Genomic DNA, 21682 nt, shown 5'->3' on the forward strand with positions numbered 1-21682 from the left:
ACAATAACTCCCGTACAGGTAAAGAATGGTTCAGACCCTCCAATCTAAATCATTTTAGGCCAGTTTCAAATCTGCCTTCATGGCCAAAATTCTTTAAAAGATGGTGGCTGCACAGGTTCATGGACACCTCACTGGAAATAACTAACGAACAGTTTCACTCTGGCTCCCGTTCTTCTCACAGGAACAGCTCAGGTAAAAGTCCCCAATGATCTTCTGCTTGCAGCTGACTCTGGACTCATCTCCATGCTCATCCTTGACCTTGCAGCAGCATCTATTGGCATCAATGTCACAGCACTCGCCTGGTTTACCTCTTATCTGAATTGTTATTATTATAAGAGAGAGACCACATCAGAGAGCGCTATGGTTTCATCTGGATCTTGTCAGTGAGGTTGGTGGAGTTGATGCAGTGTTTTCCCCACGGTGGGTGCTGGGATGGTGGGAAGGTGTTTGGAAATGTTGTAAGTGGCTGAGTTTATGCTGCTAACAGAGGCTGTGTCCCGATTCAGGGTCTGCAGCCTTAAAGGCCGCATTTTAAGGCCGATTACGTCACAGCGACGCGACGAAGGCTGTCCCAATTCAAAGCTCGAAATGCGGCCCTCAAACGCGTCCTTCGTCTCCCTGCATTTTAAGGACGTGGCGGTGTAGACTTCGTTAATATGTGTGCACGCCATATAAACACTGGAAGGTGTGATGGAAAAACAACTTTAATAAAGAAACAATATTGAACAATGAGTATAATAAAGTAGTGACTGCAAAGTAAAGTGAATCGCCTGGTGGTGAGGTGTGGAGCTTGCCATGTGTGGCAAACCTCAGAAACAAAACTACACAGCAGAAAAACAAAGTTGTTTTACTTTGTCGATGTGCAGGGACGAAGCAGCGACAGGTGGGTTACAGGATTTCCAGTGACTGAATATTTTCACATTTTTGTCATCCATCAGTTTTATCACCTATGTGCAAGTTGTCATGGAAACTGATGAGCAGCCACTGATCAATGATCTCTGATCAACGATGTTGCTTCAGTGCTGCTGCCCTAACGACAGCTCCAGGCGGCTTCGCGGCGTTCTCTCTGATTAAGTTTCAGCGTCATCGTGACGATCTCACGCCGTCATCGATCGCAGAGCCTCTTTGAACTCATCGGTCCTTCCAGCTGATGCAGCATTTACCTGCAGGACGGGTCTGACACAGCGAGCAGCGAACAGTCATCCATCAGTGCTGACGGTCTCCACTGAACACGAGCACAGTGATGCTTTTCTTCAGTGGCTCCGCCCACACACCGAAGGATGAGTTTCGAGCAGCTTTTGTGGCGATCGGCCGTGAGAGAGGCAGCGCTCCCTCCTCGGGTCCCTCACACTCTGAAACCTCAGCTGCATTTCAGCACTTTCACCTGTGCAGCCAGTCACCGCCCACTTTCAGACAGGCACCGATACAGGTGTGGTGCTCGGACACCTCGGCTGTGGTTTGGCTTTTGGAGTCTAGTAGAGACGCTTTATTAGAGACCAGTGAAAACCAGCACTCATCCTTTTAATGGTGGCAGCGCTGAGTCACACAGGTAATGTGTCACATGATCTTCTGCCATTTTTAGTAAAGGAATATGATTCAGTCAGCTACGAGGGCCTGGCTGAAACATGTAATGTGACCGGACTGTGGTGGTGTTTAACGTCAGAGACAAAACTGTGGATTTATCTCAGTGGGTGAGGTGCTGTGACGTGGATGAGAGCTTATCTGCGAGTGTGTTTGTGGGTTTCAGATGAAGAGCATCATCAGTGCGTGCCTTTGTCTTCTAGTCTGTGTTCGATGTCTACAGCAGGCGGCCGGCTCGTCTGCAGAGCGTCCAAAACTCTGCAGTCACACCGCTGACTCGCTCAAACAGAGGAGCTCAGTAACTCCTGTCATCAGCCGCTACGCTGGCTGCCGACCGTCTGTGTGGGTGTGAAGTGGTCAGACTCAGCGTCCAGGAGGGCGGTAGGGAAGCAGACATTTCAGGTTTACAGTGGACCCTATCATACGTGAAACTCAACAAAACTTCCACCCAAGGTAACAAAACTCAAAAGGATTTGGTGACACAGCTCACCTCTGCTCTCTCACCTGACTCTGGCAGAGACTGACTGTACACAGGGCCAATTAATCTCACTTCAATTAGTCCGGCAAGCTGAGGGACCTAAACCTCTACACAGATGACTGAAGATGGCAAAAACCTCCTCACACATTTACACAAACAGCTCTATTTATGAAAAAAGAGCCCTTGAAACAAACAAAAGGAAGGATGTCTGTGGTAGAAGAAACCCCTCCTCTTGATGTCACGTCTGACATCAGCAGCACTTTGAAATGAGGCCTCTCCTCACACCTGACCCTCATGAAGACTGAAAGAAAGAACAAAGTATAAACAAATCTGTAACAAAGAAACAGCAGCGACAGACTGCTCACACAAACAAACCCGGGACAGTTACTGTGACGAATCACAGCAAACACAGAGACAGAGGGCTGTGCAAAAGCAAGTGGGCACACCTGGGACGAGTGGAGAGCATCCACAGGGTTTGAACACTTCTGTTTGGACTGCTTCATACCTGAATGAAGGCTGGGACCACTCGCTCACAGGAACGTTTCATTCATGCAATTCATTCTTTTTCAGTTTAAGTTTCTAACTTGATGTTCGAGTAATGATCTATCATACGTATCAGCTACAGTAAAGGTTGTACTGCACGTGCAGTCAGCAATGCATTTCACATCGTTCCATAATCGTACATACGTAACCGTTTCTGCTAAGCAAGAAGAGACTTCCAGCTCTACATGCATCATGTCTGCCTGCTGCTTGTGTCTGTTCCACCCTGCTGTGATCCTGGGCTGTGTTATGGGATGTTGTCTGCAGCTGATAAAGCCTGTTTGATGTGTTATAAATCAAGTGTTTTATGATCTTGTGGGACGGACTGTGAAGTGATTTAAGGCCTGTGTGTGATTGTTGATGTTCATGCACAGGCTGCTGCACCCGAGGCCTCGCCGTTTCAGGCGCTGCTCGGTGTGGGTGTTTCTGTGGTCGACGCCAGCGTGGGCATGCTCCTGCACAGCTCCCTGCTCACAGTTTCTCTTTTTCACAAAGCTCCATCGTGCCGACAGTTACAGACGAGGCTTGTTCACATGGGCAGAGGTGGGGCTGTATGCGGCCTCTCACCGACAACACGAAGGCAAAGACAGGACAGAAATAGGTTGTCGGTGCGAGTCCGCAGCCTCGGGCTGTTGCTGTGAAACGTTCACTTTCTGTCCCACCCGGAGCCTCAGGCTGCTAGTTGTGGCACACCTGGAATACAGGTAAACTGTTTCTATCACACAATCAAAGGGCCTCAGGCAGCAGCACTGCGTGATGCATGATCAAGTGTAGATGCAGCTGCAACAGTGTACCTGTGTTCCAGGTGAGCCAGCACTGAGCAGCCTCAGCTGTGATTGGACACCACACACAGAAAAGTGACCTGCACTGAAAAACAGGGAAATATCAGATATTCAAATATGAAACTGGCTCTTGGACCGCTTTCTTGAGAATTTGGAAATGTCCCAAACAATCTTTCAAAAGCTCTTCCAGAGAACTGAATAACGAGTTTCCAAGGAAGTCATCTGGAACAAAACCTGGCACGGAGAATCTGCGGGGATATAAAAGCCGACGGCGCCACGCAGGAGCTGTTTGCAGCTCTCGGCAGACTGAAGCGTTCATCGGAGGAGGACGGGACTCCCTGCTGTAAGTCTCCCTTCTGCTTTGTGTTGCTTTGTGTCGTTGACAGCTTCCAGCCGTGTCCGAGGTTTCTGAGTGATCCTCAGCTCGGACTCTGACTGCTGAGCGACGCTTCAGGAGCGTCCTATCAAATGTTAATCCTGGAAAGGTTCCTTGAAGACTCGAGGCGACGTGATTTGATAGATTTGGTATTTTCTCAGCTTTAAACTGCAGTCGTTTCTTTCCTAACATTTACCTTCATTTCTGGAAACTTTCATCTTCTTCCACTATTTCTGTGACCCAACAAAAGTCCAACCAGCAAAAAAGTTCCAGCGTCAGAGTCACAAAGCTTCCAGCCGCCGTTAGCAGCCGTCAACACCTGATGGGGTACCGCTGTGCCCCGCGGGCGGACAGGCCGGGCGCAGTCGAGAACGACAGCTTCGAGAACAGCACGGGTGTGTCAGCTAAAAGGAACCTGTGAATGCAATAGCTCGATAACATGTAGAGTTTTGAACTCATACCACTGGCGTGTCTGCTGGGAGGCGGCGGGCAGCGGTGCCCACCCCCGGCGTGTTTTCTCCCACCCAGCCTGAGAGGGCTCCTTTGGCCTCTCCAGTAAAGATCATATATCAAGGTGAGAAGCAGATGTCAGGTCACATGTGTGTGCTGCTGGCTTCAAACACGTCGGCAGCTGAAACGTAAGCGAGTCGTCTCGTGGCGCCATCTTGCTGTACCGCGACGGCGCCGTGGAGCTGGTTATGGTAGGGTGACCATTGATTTCCAATAAAGAAAACACTTGGCCCAGTCCTGAAGAACTTTAATAATACTGCTGCTTAAAGAAAACTTTAACATATTGAAACATTCCTTCTCTGTGCGGTTAATGAATGGCGAAATAAAAAGTGTCATATAGTCAGCGAGTGCAAAAAAGAGGACGGTTGGTCACCCTAGTTCATGGGGACATCGCTCGGGTAACATGTGGAAATGCCTCTGAAGGATGCAGCGCCATGATCACGTGATCACATGTGTGCGTTTGACCCTGCGATGAAACAGAGCGCATGCGTGTGAGTGTGCAGCACTGACTTTTCATCGCCACTTCACGGTAACATACTGGCGTCGCTGTGTTACGGTAGCTCACCGTTCTGCAGGATGACACCGTGTTTGCTGGTGTGGTAGCACTATGGTAACGCACCGTAGCCTTTTTTACGGCATCTCACTGGCGACAGTGACGTTATGTTGTAAATTACGTCAACAAAGTAACGTCATACTGTGATTAATAAATTGGTATACTACCGTTTATTCACGGCATGTCACTGTAAGCCCGCTGCAAGGCAATAAACTGCAATATATTAACCAGTAACTCACCGTGTTTTATGCAGCATACCCACATCCACGAACTTGACAGCCGAGGTCACCAGTGAACTTATAAAACTCCTCCTCAGTGGTCTCCCTTCTTGTTCCTAGGCATGTGAATGAAGGCAGAAAATGTCCTGAAAGTGGCAGGGCAGTTCTCAGTTCCACAGGAAAGCCTATAGTGAGCTAATGTTTGTGGCTTTTAACATGCAAACTGAACAATATAAATTTGCGTGCACTGAAGCCACAAAATTTAGAAATACACACAGTTGCAGAAAGTTCAGTGACCAATTACCTTTCCTAAATGACATATGCAAAAAATAAGAGTATTGTCAATAGGGACCAATTCCCAGTTTTTACATGATCAAAATTATTCACAAAAGGCTTCAATAAAGAGAAAATGTGTGCGGACAAGAGAACAGTGCACACAAATGATTTGAGCTCGACGCTTTAATGGGTTTAACATGACTTAGTCAGCACTCCGCTCCGTACAGGTAGTACAAGCACACCTGAAAACACTGACCAGCTAACAGCTTTAAGCATTTGGGCGCAACCTCGGTAGTTCACCGATTCACCTGATGCAAACGTCCAAGTTTCTATCAAGTCTCATAAATCCATCGGCAAATTACCTAACTAGTCTTTTGAGTCTCCACATTCAGAGATATTGACATTTTGTCTTTAAATGAAAATATCCTGGTAGCTTAAAAGTCAAAACAAACAGTACTAAGAACGCATTTCGGACTTCTCTCGAATAAGTGAAAAAAACAGTTACCTTCAGACTGATTAGCAGGTTCCGATCCAACTTTAATGTGTCCCATGTCAGTCGGTTTTAGGGAAAAAGTGTTAAGTGGTTTCATTTAATTTTGAGATACTCCCGCATGGACGAGCAGCAATTTGGAGTCTAGCAGAGTTACCACGAATAGCATACGACCTTCAGATATAATCCAATCAACCTTGCATTTAACCCGATTGAACATCCAGTTACCTCTGACTACTTCTAAGTTGCACATGTTAACGGTCTCATCATCACTCTGTGCTGCAGCGAACTGTATCTGTGGCACAGAATAGTTGATGGCCATGTCGTTCTCCTGCTTTGCAGCTTTGTTTGAGTCTGAATTGCGGCTTAAACGTGCAAAACTAAGAGAAGCAGATCAATATTTTCTTCTTCTTGTTATTTAATGGTGGTTGGCAACCAGCGAAAGGAGCATTAACCACCTCGATTTTCTATCCCCATTGTTGTTTTGAAAGTGAATACCCGACGTGTGCGTCATACGTCACGTTGTACGTCAGGTGAAGGTGTGGTGTCGGCTATCGCACCTGTCGCATTACAAAGCTTTAAAAACACAACCCAACGCGCTAAACACGAACAAACATAAACACCCGTGTTACATTATCACGTATATCAGGACATCTCTCCTGAACCAAGACGAAGTGGTGCTACAAAGGAATTATTTCTTTAGGAGAGCATTTAATAGCAGTCTGGCCTGCAGCAAAATGCACCGCTAAAAATACAGTTTCTGCTTGTCCCAGAATTTATTAATTCTGAGAGTGAAGTTGTAGGACTGATGCTGGTTAGTGGTGTAGGTTTCATGGATGTGACACCTTGTGTAAAATGACGACCAGAGCATATTATTAGGTCAGTTCACTCGTTAGGCAGAGGTGTCTTAAAAAGTACCACCTTATACAAAACAAATGAAGGTCCAGTATAAGAAAGAATAAGAAGAGAAAAAAGCAACATCCTGCTAAATGAAGTCATGTTTAAACATTACTCTAAATGTAGCCATTAGTTTTTGTTGCTGGCCATACAAAAATAAGCATACTTCAATTATATTTCCCAAGTATATCTTACCTAGTACATATACTAATAATGCTTCTGGGGACTTTATTGGCCCCCGTTTTAGTACACAACAGTATTCTTGAAATTAACTTTGAGATGTACTTTTTGCTCACCATAAATGTACTAGCATAATGTCATAATGTCTACAAGAGTATAATTAAAATATACTCGACTATCACAATACTAACCTTACAAGTATACTATTAATTTACTTTTTAGTTTACACTGGAGTTACTTCTGATTGAAAAACAGTAATTAAAATGCAATTGAAACATATTTTTCACATGTAACAAATCTCTTCATTCCCCAGATATCAGATATCAGTTCTAACTATCAGAAGGCTTCATTTATAAAGAACTGCTCCCATAGTTCAAGCACCAGAATCATATAGTGAACAGGTGAGAAAGTGTTTTGAGAGTTGAGGTTTATTAACTATTGACCCTTTTCACTCACGGTTTGCACAATTTCATTTTTTAAATTAATGATTTGCCCCACTTACTCTGTTCAAAAGGCAAAAGATGCTGATGCTTAAATGTAATTTGGTCTAAAAAAGGAAGAAAATACATACAAAGTAAACTAAAGGTATACTTGCTTGTTTTCTAGTTTTTAAAGTATACTTGAATATTCTTTTTGGTAAGAGTGAGACTGGCTGTTTGATACAAAGTGGGCTGTAATAATGTTTCACATTGTTTGAATAAACAAATACATTTATTAATATATGAGGTTCCATTCAGTTCAAGGAATTAAATTTTACTGTGGCTGCAACTTACTCCTTAAGTTAAAAATGATGCTGTATATTGTAGTTTATATGTCATACTACTCTCACAGTGAATCACATTTTATAGTAACACACTCTGAATGAGGATTTAAGTGATTACTCTACAGTGTAATCGCACACGTGCAGGCTGAAAGCGCATCAGGCTGAATGAACCTGCCGTTCAGACCCGGGAGGCGGAGCTACTTTCACCTGAGATCATCTCTGTGGCAGAACTTTCATTTACAGACAGGACTAACAAGGCTGAACCTACAACACTACAGCTGTCATTACACTAACATGTTTATTTCATAGAGAAAAAATACCCAAAGTTTGATGCAAGCAAAGAAAGCGAGCAGTGAACAAAGCCTGTAGCTCGGTGCTGATCGTGTGTACATGTGGACGTTTTTACTTCTGCCTCCTTTACACAGTAACAATAATATTATTTATAATGTGGTAATGTTGTGCACTGCATCACTGTGGCGTCTGTGATGGATGACAGCGTTGAGCAGCGTGTTGAGCAGCGTGTTGAGCAGCGTGTTGAGCAGCGTGTTGAGCAGCGTGTTGAGCAGCGTGTTGAGCAGCGTGTTGAGCAGCGCTGCTCATTCAGCAGCTGTTCATGACGGATCCACTGAGCCGATTCTGTCCTCTGATCTTCTCGCAGGGCAGCGATGGCGATGAGCACCGACAACATGACCAGAAACATCCAGGCTACAAATGTGCCCCGACGGACAAAGCGTGTCGCCCTGCTGATCAACAACATGCATTTTTACAATCCGGCATTAACCAGACACGGGGCTGACAAAGATGAGCAGGCCGTGGTCAACCTGCTCCACACTCTGGGATACGAGGTGGATAGACATCGGAACCTACCTGCACAGGTAACTTTCCTTCACTGAGGCTTGCACTGCTTTTCCACAGCGACCCAACGACTGACGTCTGACTTTTTGCTCTTACAGAAAATGGACGAAGCTCTGAAAAGGTTTAGCAGACGTCCGACACTGCCCCTCACAGACAGCGTGTTTGTTGTTGTCATGTCCCACGGAGGCATGGGAACTATCTGTGGAACGGGCAATCACAGGATGGAAATTGACCGAATTTATGAGCGCTTAAACTCTAGAAACTGTCCCGCGCTGAAGGACAAACCGAAGATCGTCATCATTCAGGCGTCCAGAGGAGGTGAGTCTCCGCTCGCGCGCTGCTGGCGGCTGCTGTGAACATGGCGTTTCACTAAGCGTTGTCTGTTTCAGTGCTCGTACCTGGAAGACCGCCTGTGCCCACAGATAACATGAGAGCTCGATCAGTAAATGTAGCTGCTCGGCTGCACACAGAAAAGGATTTCATCACTCTTCATTGCAGCGCGCCTCGTGAGTCCTGCAGCATCCAGTACTGATCACTGTCACACACAGCTGTTCACACCTGTTTGTGTTTGCAGACATAGCTGCATACAAACACCCGGCGTACGGCTCCTTCTTCATCCAAAGTATCGCTGAGGTGTTCAGCAGTCGGTGCGTCCAGGATCCCATCGATGAACTCTTCAAAAAAGTATGTTTAAGAATATTCTGAACTCTTTGAAAACACGACGAAGGTCTGAGAACCAGACAGGTGACCACAGGTGGTGCTCAAAGCCCCGCCCATTTGGCCTTTTACTCCATAAATGGAGGAAACGTGTCGGGGAAAAAGAGCCAAAGAGCCCATCCTGTTACAGAACCTGGAGCATTGAAGCTCCTACAAATACTCGTTTTCAAACTGAAGAGTGACGCCTCCCTCAGTCTCCCTCCCTGAGCCTCCCTCCCTCGTCCTCCCTTGTCCTCCCTCATCCTCCCTCGGCCTCCTTGGGTCTCCCTCGTCCTCCCTCGTCCTCCCTCGTTCTCCCTCCCTCGTCCTCCCTGGGCCTCCTTGGGTCTCCCTCGTCCTCCCTGGGCCTCCTTGGGTCTCCCTCGTCCTCCCTCGTCCTCCCTGGGCCTCCTTGGGTCTCCCTCGTTCTCCCTCCCTCGTCCTCCCTCGTCCTCCCTGGGCCTCTCTCGTCCTCCCTCCCTCGTTCTCCCTCGTTCTCCCTGGGCCTCCTTGGGTCTCCCTCGTCCTCCCTCGTTCTCCCTGGGCCTCCTTGGATCTCCCTCCCTCGTCCTCCCTTGTCCTCCCTGGGCCTCCCTCGTCCTCCCTTGTCTTCCCTGGGCCTCCTTGGGTCTCCCTCGCCCTCCCTCGTCCTCCCTCGTCCTCCCTGGGCCTCCTTGGGTCTCCCCTTGTCCTCCCTCGTTCTCCCTCGTCCTCCCTTGTCCTCCCTGGGCCTCCTTGGGTCTCCCTCGTCCTCCCTGGGCCTCCTTGGATCTCCCTCCCTCATCTTCCCTCGTCCTCCCTCATTCTCCCTCCCTCGTCCTCCCTCGTCCTCCCTGGGCCTCCCTCGTCCTCCCTTGTCTTCCCTGGGCCTCCTTGGGTCTCCCTCGCCCTCCCTCGTCCTCCCTCGTCCTCCCTGGGCCTCCTTGGGTCTCCCTCGCCCTCCCTCGTCCTCCCTGGGCCTCCTTGGGTCTCCCCTTGTCCTCCCTCGTTCTCCCTCGTCCTCCCTTGTCCTCCCTGGGCCTCCTTGGGTCTCCCTCGTCCTCCCTGGGCCTCCTTGGATCTCCCTCCCTCATCTTCCCTCGTCCTCCCTCATTCTCCCTCCCTCGTCCTCCCTCGTCCTCCCTGGGCCTCCCTCGTCCTCCCTCGTCCTCCCTGGGCCTCCTTGGATCTCCCTCCCTCATCTTCCCTCGTCCTCCCTCGTCCTCCCTTGTCCTCCCTTGTCCTCCCTGGGCCTCCTTGGGTCTCCCTCGTCCTCCCTTGTCCTCCCTTGTCCTCCCTGGGCCTCCTTGGGTCTCCCTCGTCCTCCCTCGTCCTCATTTGTCCTCCCTGGGCCTCCTTGGATCTCCCTCCCTCATCTTCCCTCGTCCTCCCTCGTTCTCCCTCCCTCGTCCTCCCTCGTTCTCCCTTGTCCTCCCTCGTCCTCCCTCGCCCTCCCTCGCCCTCCCTCGCCCTCCCTCGTCCTCCCTCGTCCTCCCTGGGCCTCCTTGGGTCTCCCTCGCCCTCCCTCGTCCTCCCTCGTCCTCCCTGGGCCTCCTTGGGTCTCCCTCGTCCTCCCTTGTCCTCCCTGGGCCTCCTTGGATCTCCCTCCCTCATCTTCCCTCGTCCTCCCTCGTCCTCCCTTGTCCTCCCTGGGCCTCCTTGGGTCTCCCTCGCCCTCCCTCGTCCTCCCTGGGCCTCCTTGGGTCTCCCTCGTCCTCCCTCGTCCTCCCTTGTCCTCCCTGGGCCTCCTTGGATCTCCCTCCCTCATCTTCCCTCGTCCTCCCTCGTCCTCCCTGGGCCTCCTTGGGTCTCCCTCGTCCTCCCTCGTCCTCCCTTGTCCTCCCTGGGCCTCCTTGGATCTCCCTCCCTCATCTTCCCTCGTCCTCCCTCGTTCTCCCTCCCTCGTCCTCCCTCGTCCTCCCTCGTCCTCCCTCGTCCTCCCTCGTCCTCCCTCGTTCTCCCTCGTCCTCCCTTGTCCTCCCTGGGCCTCCTTGGATCTCCCTCCCTCATCTTCCCTCGTCCTCCCTCGTTCTCCCTCCCTCATCCTCCCTCGTCCTCCCTCGTTCTCCCTCGTCCTCCCTTGTCCTCCCTGGGCCTCCTTGGATCTCCCTCCCTCATCTTCCCTCGTCCTCCCTCGTCCTCCCTCGTCCTCCTTGGATCTCCCTCCCTCATCTTCCCTCGTCCTCCCTCGTTCTCCCTCCCTCGTCCTCCCTCGTTCTCCCTCGTCCTCCCTTGTCCTCCCTGGGCCTCCTTGGATCTCCCTCCCTCATCTTCCCTCGTCCTCCCTCGTCCTCCCTCGTCCTCCCTGGGCCTCCTTGGATCTCCCTCCCTCATCTTCCCTCGTCCTCCCTCATTCTCCCTCCCTCGTCCTCCCTGGGCCTCCTTGGATCTCCCTCCCTCATCTTCCCTCGTCCTCCCTCGTTCTCCCTCCCTCGTCCTCCCTCGTCCTCCCTCGTCCTCCCTTGTCCTCCCTGGGCCTCCTTGGATCTCCCTCCCTCATCTTCCCTCGTCCTCCCTCGTCCTCCTTGGATCTCCCTCCCTCATCTTCCCTCGTCCTCCCTCGTTCTCCCTCCCTCGTCCTCCCTCGTTCTCCCTCGTCCTCCCTTGTCCTCCCTGGGCCTCCTTGGATCTCCCTCCCTCATCTTCCCTCGTCCTCCCTCGTCCTCCCTCATTCTCCCTCCCTCGTCCTCCCTCGTCCTCCCTCATCTCCCTCCCTCGTTCTCCCTCGTCCTCCCTTGTCCTCCCTGGGCCTCCTTGGGTCTCCCTCGTCCTCCCTCGTCCTCCCTTGTCCTCCCTGGGCCTCCTTGGATCTCCCTCCCTCATCTTCCCTCGTCCTCCCTCGTCCTCCCTGGGCCTCCGATGTCATGGTGCTGGCTCAGAGACACGTTCTGGTCCTCCTGTTCGTGGAGCTGATGCGTGGTCACAGTGTGATATTTCTGACCCACAGGTCATGCAGTGCTTCCGTGTGCCAGGCATGCAGCAGCTGATGCCGAGCGTGCAATTACACACCCTGACGAAGCCCTTCTACCTGCTTCCAGGTGAGTGCAGAAACACGAGGTTGTGTGTGAGACTGTGACACCTGGATTATAAACCTGTGTTCATATAAATGCAGCTTCAGCGCTCGGACTGATTTCAGTCTGTGATGTGCTGCATGAGGACAGACACAGAGTTCCTTCTCGTGTTTGTTTCTTCTCTCACCCCAACCAATCACAGCAGATGGCCCCGCCCCTCCCTGAGCCTGGTTCTGCCGGAGGTTTCTTCCTGTTAAAAGGGAGTTTTTCCTTCCCTCTGTCGCCAAAGTGCTGCTCATAGGGGGTCATATGATTGTTGGGTTTTTCTCTGTATCTATGAAGCACCTTGAGGCGACTTTTGTTGTGATTTGGCGCTATATAAATAAAATTGAATTGAATTGAATTTTTTTCTGAGGTGCTGTGAAAAGTGTAAACCTATCATTTTGACCCCGGATGTACTTACAGGAAACGTGCAGGTGCCTACACGACCTGAGGATCCACGCGGGAGACCGGACGCTCTCAGGTAGGAGGAGGAGGACTGAAAGAGGAGAGCGGAAAGCCTCTCCTCTCTGCTTCTTTATTTTAAGCCTCACATTCCCCTCCATGGCTGTAGATCTCTGCATGTTGAAGGAACAGCCTGTCACTGTAGGAAACCCAAGAATCAGTCTAGCTAGCACAGAGAGCCCCGCTCCATCACGCCTGTCTATAACAGTATGACAGCCATGTGATGTCCAAGTGTGCATGCTGACCCCCTCCTGCTTTCAGGGCGGAGCCTGCTGGAGTCCGATGGGTGAGGTCAGAGCTGAAGAAGTGTAAGTGTGTTTTTAATGTGATTCAAACAGCGCACGGTCCCATCACTCATTCTGCCGAGCTTGGACAGACGGGACTTCTTTAAGTTTCTTGAAGACGCCTCATCCGAGGAGCTGCTTCAGTTCTTGGACCAAACGGTATTTAAACGCCGGTGGGAGTGTCCCTCAATGGTGACTCATCTCATGAGCTAAGGCGAAGCAATGTGACCCTGCCATACTGAGATCACCTGACCTCAGGCTGGACTGTAGGTCGTGCACAGTCTGTGTCGTAAGCCACGCCCTCTGTCCAAAGTGGACACAGATGTGATGAAATGTGAACACTGGCATCCTCAGGGAGTGGCCTTTGACCTTTTGGAGCAGTGGTCCAGGTCAGTGTAGTCCACCTTCTGGCTTTAGAACTGAAGCAGCCTCTCGGATGAAACGTCTGGACAAACTCGGAGAAGTCCGGTGGTCTTGGTTCGGCTCCTGAGACCGCCGAGGCCTGGATGACTGACTGTAGCTGGATTGTGTTTGTTCTCTCATCAGATTGCTGTCAGCTCACCATCGACATGAACACGGTGAACAGGAAACTCAAACTGTCCCACCATACCAAGAAAGTGGAGTATCTGTCGGAGCCTCAGCGGTATCCCGATCATCCCGACAGATTCGACCGGGCTCAGCTGCTGTGCAGAGATGGGCTGGTGGGTCGCGGGTACTGGGAGGTGGAGTGGACCGGCGAGGTTTACATAGCGGTGAGTTACAGAGGGATCAGAAGGAAAGGAGACAGCAACGAGACCCTGTTCGGGTGGAACAACCAGTCGTGGAGTCTGTACTGCTCCGATACATACGCCGTCTGGCACGACGGCAAAGAAACGGCACTCTCCTCGCGCTCCTACTCCTCATCCTCCCTGTCCGACTCTAGTAGGGCAGCAGTGTACGTGGACTGTCACGCTGGCACTCTGTCCTTCCTCAAGGTCTCCTCTGACACTCTGACCCACCTCCACACCTTCAAGACCAAATTCACTGAGCCCGTGTATGCCGGGTTCAGAGTCTTCACTGAGTCCTCATTGCGTCTGTGCTGAGTGGCATGGAGAGCGTCCACTCGTGGGGTGGGCTAGAGTGGATGTGTTTTCAGAGTAATGGTAGAGGGAGCTTTCTCTCGCTTCTCTTCGAGTTGTGACATTTCTTTCCTTTATCCTGCATGTGCTGCACTCGGGGTCAAAGGTTTGGCTGTAGTTCTGACCCAGGCATCAGTGATGTTCCCGCTGTGCTCCTCCCTGCCTGAGGGTGGTGCTGTTCACTGGTTAAAGACTTTAACTGGAACCTGACCGGGCTGGTTTGGCTCCGCCTTCTTCCAAAAGTCACATGCCTGCAGCGTGAACGTGTTTTTAAACTTTGTGCATGTTGTAAATGTTATAAACACAAATGTCTGACTGTGCGACACACTTCCTGTTGTGTGTGTAACTGTGGAGGCGGGTCGTTGCTCTGGCTGTGACGCTCTGATGACCGTGGTTGCACGCTCTGACAGATGCTTTTATGATGACTGTGATGTTTTTGTGTAATTGTGTATAAAGTTTGATTTGAATGTGCAGCTGTAGTTCCTCAGTGTGGCCACCTGATGGCAGCAAACCCTCCGACTCTTTCAGCGTGATTCACTGCTTCCTGTTTCCAGACAGTGTCTGATTGGAGGACACAGAAAGTCCAAACAAATGTGTACTTATGTGATGTTTCAAAGATCAATAAACAGAAAAGTGAACGGCTCGTTTCTGTCAGTCTTCTCTGAAGTCTGTAGATGCTGAGGAGCGTTGCAGGAAACCACGTCCATCTTTAAAGTGGGCCGACGTTCCCACGTTAGCCGACGTTCCCTCTGTTCCCTCTCTGTTCCCTCAGAATCGGGACAAGCTGATGTATCCTGTTGTGACTGTGGCTGTCAAGCTTTCCTTTTCTGCCCCACCCCATGTCTCAGGCTGTTGTTGTGCCACACCTGGAATACAGACAAACTGTTTTGTTTACACGAGACGTCTAAATTTAGACGTCCCACAGTAAGACGTGTTACATAAACAGACAAATATCTCATGTTCAGTTATGAAACTGGTTCTTTGACGTCTTCTTTGGAATTTGGAAACGATCCCAAACAGTCTCATAAAATCTGTTCCAGAGAACTCCACAACCAGATTCTCAGGAAGTCGTCTGAACAAACACGAGTGATCAGGCTGCATTAGTCCACTCGCACAGAAGGACACACACAGGGTTACGTGATCAGCTCGGGTAACCAGTGCAGGTTTTTTACCCCGATCAAAGAAGAGGATTCGGGTTACCCTGATTCCAGCACACAGCTCAGACATGATCGCAGAGGATCGCCCAAACGGACGCCACCTGAGCACTGCCTCGCTTACACAATAATAATAATAATAATAATGGATTGGATTGATATAGTGCTTTTCAAGGCACCCAAAGCGCTTTACAATACCACTATTCAGTCACTCTCACACACTGGTGGAGGCAGCTACGGTTGTAGCCACAGCTGCCCTGGGGCAGGCTGCCATATCGCGCCATCGGCCCCTCTGGCCAACACCAGTAGGCAAGTAGGGTAAAGTGTCTTGCCCAGGGACACAACGACCAGGACAGAGAGCCCAGGGATCGAACCGGCGACCTTCCGGTTACAGATGCGATTCCCAACCCCCTGAGCCACGATCGCCCTGTCACACAAGCACGTTCTACTGTGCTGAAGTGTCGACACCTGGGAGGTGGGAGTGCGCTGTCTGGGCAGCGATGTTTGGAAACAGTCTGAACCCCAGCGTGATACCTGCTTGTGACGCTGACGCACACAAACCTGCACAGGTCCGAACAAAGCTGCTCATTACACATGTCAGGAGCTGTGATCAGACATCAAACAAGGAAGCAGAGCGCGTTGAAGACGGCGAGCTGAACCTGCTGCTCCAGCACAAACCTCCCTCTGTGAACCTCCGTGTTGCTCACAATGATCAGTAAAGTCAGACTGCTGTTTGTTTCCAGCAGGTTTGTTCTACACAGCAAAGGTCGGCATAGTTAGGTTGGATTTTAGCAACTGCTCCTGCAGGTTATTCTTTTTGATGTTTGGATTAGAATAATCCTCCAACCCATATTTAATCTGTATTTTAATCTTCCATTCACCGACAAACACCACAAAAAACTACAGTGAAATAACAACTGGAAACAAATATTCTGTCAGCAAAATAAAATTACAACCCAAATAAAACGTAACACAAAGTAAAACACACAAACATGTGCACCTTTCTGCCAAACGTTCATAAGCAGTTGCAGTCCATATCGTCCAAGCCTGTTTTCCTGGCACGAGTCCTCAGGCTGGCAGCACAAGCACAACTCTGAAGTCCACCACTAGGTGGCAGCAACACGACATGGAACCAGATTAAACAGACAACTTTAACTTTGTAATCACAGAATAATTACATTTTAATTCATTTACAAATATGTATTAACATGGAAAAAGATTAAATGTGTTTTCCTTCTTTATTCAAAGGTCATATTTGTCACATTGATCACACAGGTTTCAGACTCTCTCATCATTGCTCTTGGTGACTTTAACAAAGCCAATCTGAGCCATGAGCTTCCCAAAATACAAGCAGTATATTAAATGCCCGACTAGAGAGGAGAGGACCTTAGACCACTGTTACAGCACGATCAGCGGGGCCTATCGTGCGGTGCCCCGCGCTTCACTCTGACTTTCTGACCACGTCATGATCCACCGAATCCCCGCGTACAGACCGAGGCTGAAGCTCTCCAAACCTGTCGTGAGGACTAAAAAACTGTGGAGCAACGAGGCTGTGGAGGAGCTTCGCACGTGTTTGGAGACCACAGACTGGGACACAATGAAGGCTGCTTCTAACAGCTTGGACGAGTTTACGGACACTGTCACCTCCTATATCCACTTCTGTGAGGACAGCATTGTGCCATCACGCACCAGGGTGAGTTATAACAATGACAAACCCTGGTTTACTCCTAAACTCAAAAAGCTGTGGCTGGAAAAGAGTAAGGCGTTCAGAAGCGGAGACAGGGACTGCTACAGAGAGGCCAAGTACAGGTTCACTAAAGAAGTGGACATTGCTAAACATCAGCACTCTGAGAAGATGCAGCAGCAGATCTCAGAGAATGACTCGGCCTCTGTGTGGAAAGGTTTTAGGAATATCACCAACTACAAGCCTAAAACCCCCCACTCCACTGATGACTTGCTCTTAGCCAACACCCTTAACGACTTCTACTGCCATTTAGACGAGCCATCAGGCAGCCTTCACACCTCCAACGGCCCCAACAATAGAGGCACTTTGGACACTCATTCCCCCACCTCTCCCCCCTCCATAGAGCCATCACCATCATCAAACACTTCACCTACAACATCCCCCTCCTCACCCCACACAAAAGAGGATTTCACACCACCTCCTCCCACCACAACTCTTCATATTCATGAAGCAGATGTGAGGAAGCAGTTTAAGAGTCTGAATGCTCGGAAAGCTCCCGGCCCAGACGGCGTGTCTCCTGCCACCCTCAGACACTGTGCAAACGAGCTGGCCCCAGTGTTTTCTGGCATCTTCAACTCCTCACTGCAGGCATGTCATGTGCCTGCCTGCTTCAAGTCCTCTACCATAATCCCTGTCCCCAAGAAACCTAGGATCACTGGACTAAATGACTACAGACCTGTGGCTCTGACATCTGTGGTCATGAAGTCATTTGAGCGCCTAGTTCTCTCCCATCTCAAGACCCTCACGGCCCCCCTCCTGGACCCCCTGCAGTTTGCATATAGAGCCAACAGGTCTGTAGACGACGCCATCAACATGGCCCTACACTTCATCCTGCAGCATCTGGACTCCCCAGGAACCCCTCAGGGCTGTGTTCTTTCTCCTCTGCTCTTCTCCCTGTACACCAACTGCTGCACCTCCACCCACCAGTCTGTCAAGCTAATCAAGTTCGCAGATGACACCACCGTTATTGGGCTCATCTCGGACGGGGACGAGTCTGCCTACAGGAGGGAGGTTGAACGTCTGGTGTCCTGGTGCAGCCACAACAACCTGGTGCTGAATGCCCAGAAGACAGTGGAGATTATTGTGGACTTCAGGAAGCACACAGCTCCACTCCCCCCCATCATCCTGACTGACACCCCCATCACCTCTGTGGACTCATTCCGCTTCCTGGGTACCACCATCACCCAGGACCTGAAGTGGGAGCCCACCATCACCTCCGTCATCAAGAAAGCCCAGCAGAGGATGTACTTCCTGAGGCAGCTGAAGAAATTCAACCTGCCAACACGGACGATGATGCAATTCTACACTGCAATCATCGAGTCCATCCTCACCTCCTCCATCACCGTGTGGTACGCTGGAGCCACTATCAGGGACAAACAGAGACTGCAGCGTGTTGTGCGCTCTGCTGAGAAGGTGATTGGCTGCAGACTCCCATCTCTGCAGGACCTGTACACCTCCAGGACACTGCGGCGTGCAGCTCGGATCTCAGCTGACCCTTCTCACCCTGGACACAGTCTGTTTGACCTGCTCCCCTCAGGCAGGAGGCTCCGGTCCATTCGCACCAGAACCTCTCGCCATAAGAACAGTTTCTTCCCCTCTGCTGTTGGACACATGAACAATAACCGTATGACTGTTCCCACCACTAACACATGACCCTACGCTGTGTTCACTACATCATTCCATGTTTGGCACTGATCACCACCTGCACTCATGTATATATCATGTATATATCTATCTACTTAGCACTTTTAATTCTTATTCTCATTTTTATTTTCATGTCTATTTAAGCTTAATTTATAACAGTATTTATAACAGTATGTTTGCACTGAAGCACCGCAGCAATTTCCTAATGTTGTAAACCCGCTCAACATTTGGCAATAAAACCCTTTCTGATTCTGATTCTTCTGCGTGTGTTTTAATAAACTCATTGTTTGATTGCACTCTTCTGTTGGTTTGTTTCATTGCTCCACATTTATTGAATTCGGGACAGCGACCTCTGAACTTTAGCGTGGATGCTGTGTCCTGTCACAGGATGTTTCCCTCAGTCTGCAGGCTGGGTTACAGAGACCCGCCTGCTGTTTATCAGGAGGATTATCAGTAGAAGCTGTAATTACTGTTCTTTGACACTATAAATATATATGGTAGCAGGCTGAGGGGCGGAGCCTGTTCGTCTGACTGACACTCTGTCGCGGTTAATGTTCACATTATTGCAGCTGTTTGTTCTGTACTGAGTGTTTCCAGCAACGGCCGCCATGACAGAGACTGCAGTACCTGTTGGTGACCTCTGACCTCTGTTGTGTTTGGGGCTAATAAAAGCTGTGTTCCTGAAGTCGAGCAGCGTATGGAGGCCGGGAACTGCAGGCCTATATGGAGACGTCTGTCCCCTCCTGTGCTTAAACTCACCAGTGTTCTTTGAGGCGGCGTCGTGTGCGAGGAACCGGCGAGGATGAGGCCGGAGGCCAGAGTCCGAGCTGAAGGCAGAGAGGAGCTTTGTACTGAGACAGAGCTCGCTCTGCCTCTCAGCTACATCACAGTAATCATTCAACACGCGTATATTACTTTTATATATCTATACAATGTTTGATCGATGACTTGATTGCACTTTGGATTTTCAGCTGACCGCCCCAAACCTCTGCAGCAGTGCTGGCAGCACTCACAGGTGAGGCCCTCAGCTCGGCCTGTGCTGGATGCAGCCTGTCCTACGGAGCTGCAGGTAACCTCAGGGTGCGCTCAGTTCAGACATGGCTATGTGGACAGCACATTGTTACTGTTATGCCAGCTGTACGCTCACTACTTGACAGTATTTGTATCACATATGTTCAGTGTTGTCCTATGAACAGATATAAGAAAAACTGTGGAGGGTGTACTCGCGGATACCTGACACGTCACACTTTGTTCTCCTTTGTTTGTTTCCCAGTCAGCAGAACATTTAGCTGTAATAGCATCACGGCTGGTATTTACAGAAATATGAACAGCACGATGAACAAGCAGCAGCTTCCTGAGCAGCAAACTCACAGAGGGAATAAACTAGGTCAGCTGAGTGTGTGTATGAGCGTGTGCTGTTTGTATATTATGTGTGTATTCAAACCTCGTGCACTCACTGATAGATATTGAGGCAGTGAAATGATTGCTGCTGTGCAATCTCTGACCAGAAAACTACAGTAAAAATGTACCGAAGAACTGAATAAAGTAACTTAACAGATAAAACATGAACATCAAAGTAAAGTAATTATTACTTAAATTAAGAATTTAACCTAAGAAGTCTGAACTAAGAGTTAGAGTTACATTTGAAATAAACAGCTTGCAGTGGGAGGTATAGTAATGAGGTGCATTATTATGGTTCGAGTCCATGTGCAGTGATGCGATGTATGAGCGAGTCCAGTCCTCCAGTCATACACCTGGTTCAGGGCCCGGATAGCCTGAGGGAAGAAGCTCCTCCTCATTTTCTCTGTTTTGGCCCTGAGGGAGCAGAAGCGCTTCCAGACCTCAGGAAGTGAAGAAGTGATGTGGTGAGGCTGAAGATCTCAGCGCAGGCTCTCAGGACCTGACCTGGGATTGCATGTGGTCCTGCTGCCTTCCTGGTGTTCACCCTCCTGAAAGCTTTGCTGCTGATGAAACAGCAGCTCGCAGTGACAGCAGCGCTCACTTCACCTGGATCCTTCAGTCTGTCGTCCTAAAGGTGACCCTGCTGCAGCCTGCTGGGACCGTGAGGCTAGGGTTGCCAACTCCCTGAAAAATAAATAAGGGACACCTCGTGGCCAGGGCCGGGCAACCCAGTGTGGTAGCTCTTTTTTGTTGTGTGTGAAATTATTTTTAAGCATTTGACTTGAATTTGATTTAAGCAGATGCATATTCTTTGTGATATGACCATATGGGAAACAAATGATCATTTAGCCATTTATTTTTAGCTCAAAATGACAACATTAACACAGTAAAACAGGTCTCTTTCTTAAACAGAAGCCTGTCATGCTTAACTTTGGAGAATATAAGTAAATCTTTCTTTAAAAGAACTCTGTCCTGCTTAACTTAAAATTATATAAATTAATAGAAAACAATAGAACAAAAACATTCTTGTAACTGTGCACATTTAGTGCATTTAGTACAATTGGCTTCAGCTGAGGTATTATTTCAGCTTTTCTAATGCTAATCAGCTGCTCCTGTTTGTAAACCCGCTTGTTCCCATGGTTACGCATCTTAACTCATCATCATTATTCATCTATGTATTACTTTTATGTATTAGTCATCTATTTGTTGTAATCATCCATCCTTGCAGTTGTTTATTACACAAAATAAATTATATTATCACACTTCTGGCCACATAGTGCTGATATTCACTGCACATGCCCATATTAACCTTAACCAGAGGGTTTAAACAACAAACCAGTGTTTACATCCCATATCTGCTTCTGCCGGCCTGGTGGACAAGAAATTGGTTAAGGGTTCCCCGAGCTTTCAGGCCCCTCATGTTCTTCATTTGCCACCACTAGAAGCAAGAAAAAGTGCACCGGCACACAGTGCAGTGCGCTTTATAGGTGTTATCGTGCACTTTCCCAGCCAGGTGTTTTCCTTTTCCCAGTCCTCCCTGTACTTTTGCAGCCTATTTTTCTTTCTCTGAGGGGAACAAACATTGCTGCTCTAATGCTGGGCTCACACTGTGCGGTTTTTGGCCCATTTTGAGACGATTTTTGAGTGA

At 49.4% G+C, this 21682-nt stretch overlaps 1 protein-coding gene across 2 annotated transcripts; it reads left to right on the forward strand.

Moving 5' to 3' along the window:
* The first annotated feature begins 689 nt into the window (after nt 1-689).
* On the forward strand, nt 690-14734 carry LOC113010513 (inactive caspase-12-like). Of its 2 annotated transcripts, none has more exons than XM_026149605.1 (9): nt 690-3724; nt 8303-8519; nt 8598-8817; nt 8889-9005; nt 9074-9183; nt 12122-12212; nt 12651-12708; nt 12951-12997; nt 13520-14734. In XM_026149605.1, exons 2-9 carry the CDS (start codon nt 8310-8312, stop codon nt 14053-14055), a joined length of 1389 nt encoding a protein of 462 aa, XP_026005390.1. In that variant the 5' UTR covers nt 690-3724; nt 8303-8309; the 3' UTR covers nt 14056-14734. The 2 variants fall into 2 exon arrangements, with proteins under 2 accessions (XP_026005390.1, XP_026005391.1); XM_026149606.1 differs by lacking the exon at nt 690-3724 and adding an exon at nt 7219-7282.
* Nucleotides 14735-21682: the final 6948 nt, after the last annotated feature.

This window comes from Astatotilapia calliptera, chromosome 18 (assembly GCF_900246225.1).
Source record: "Astatotilapia calliptera chromosome 18, fAstCal1.2, whole genome shotgun sequence".
In the NCBI taxonomy this organism is placed as follows: domain Eukaryota; kingdom Metazoa; phylum Chordata; class Actinopteri; order Cichliformes; family Cichlidae; genus Astatotilapia; species Astatotilapia calliptera.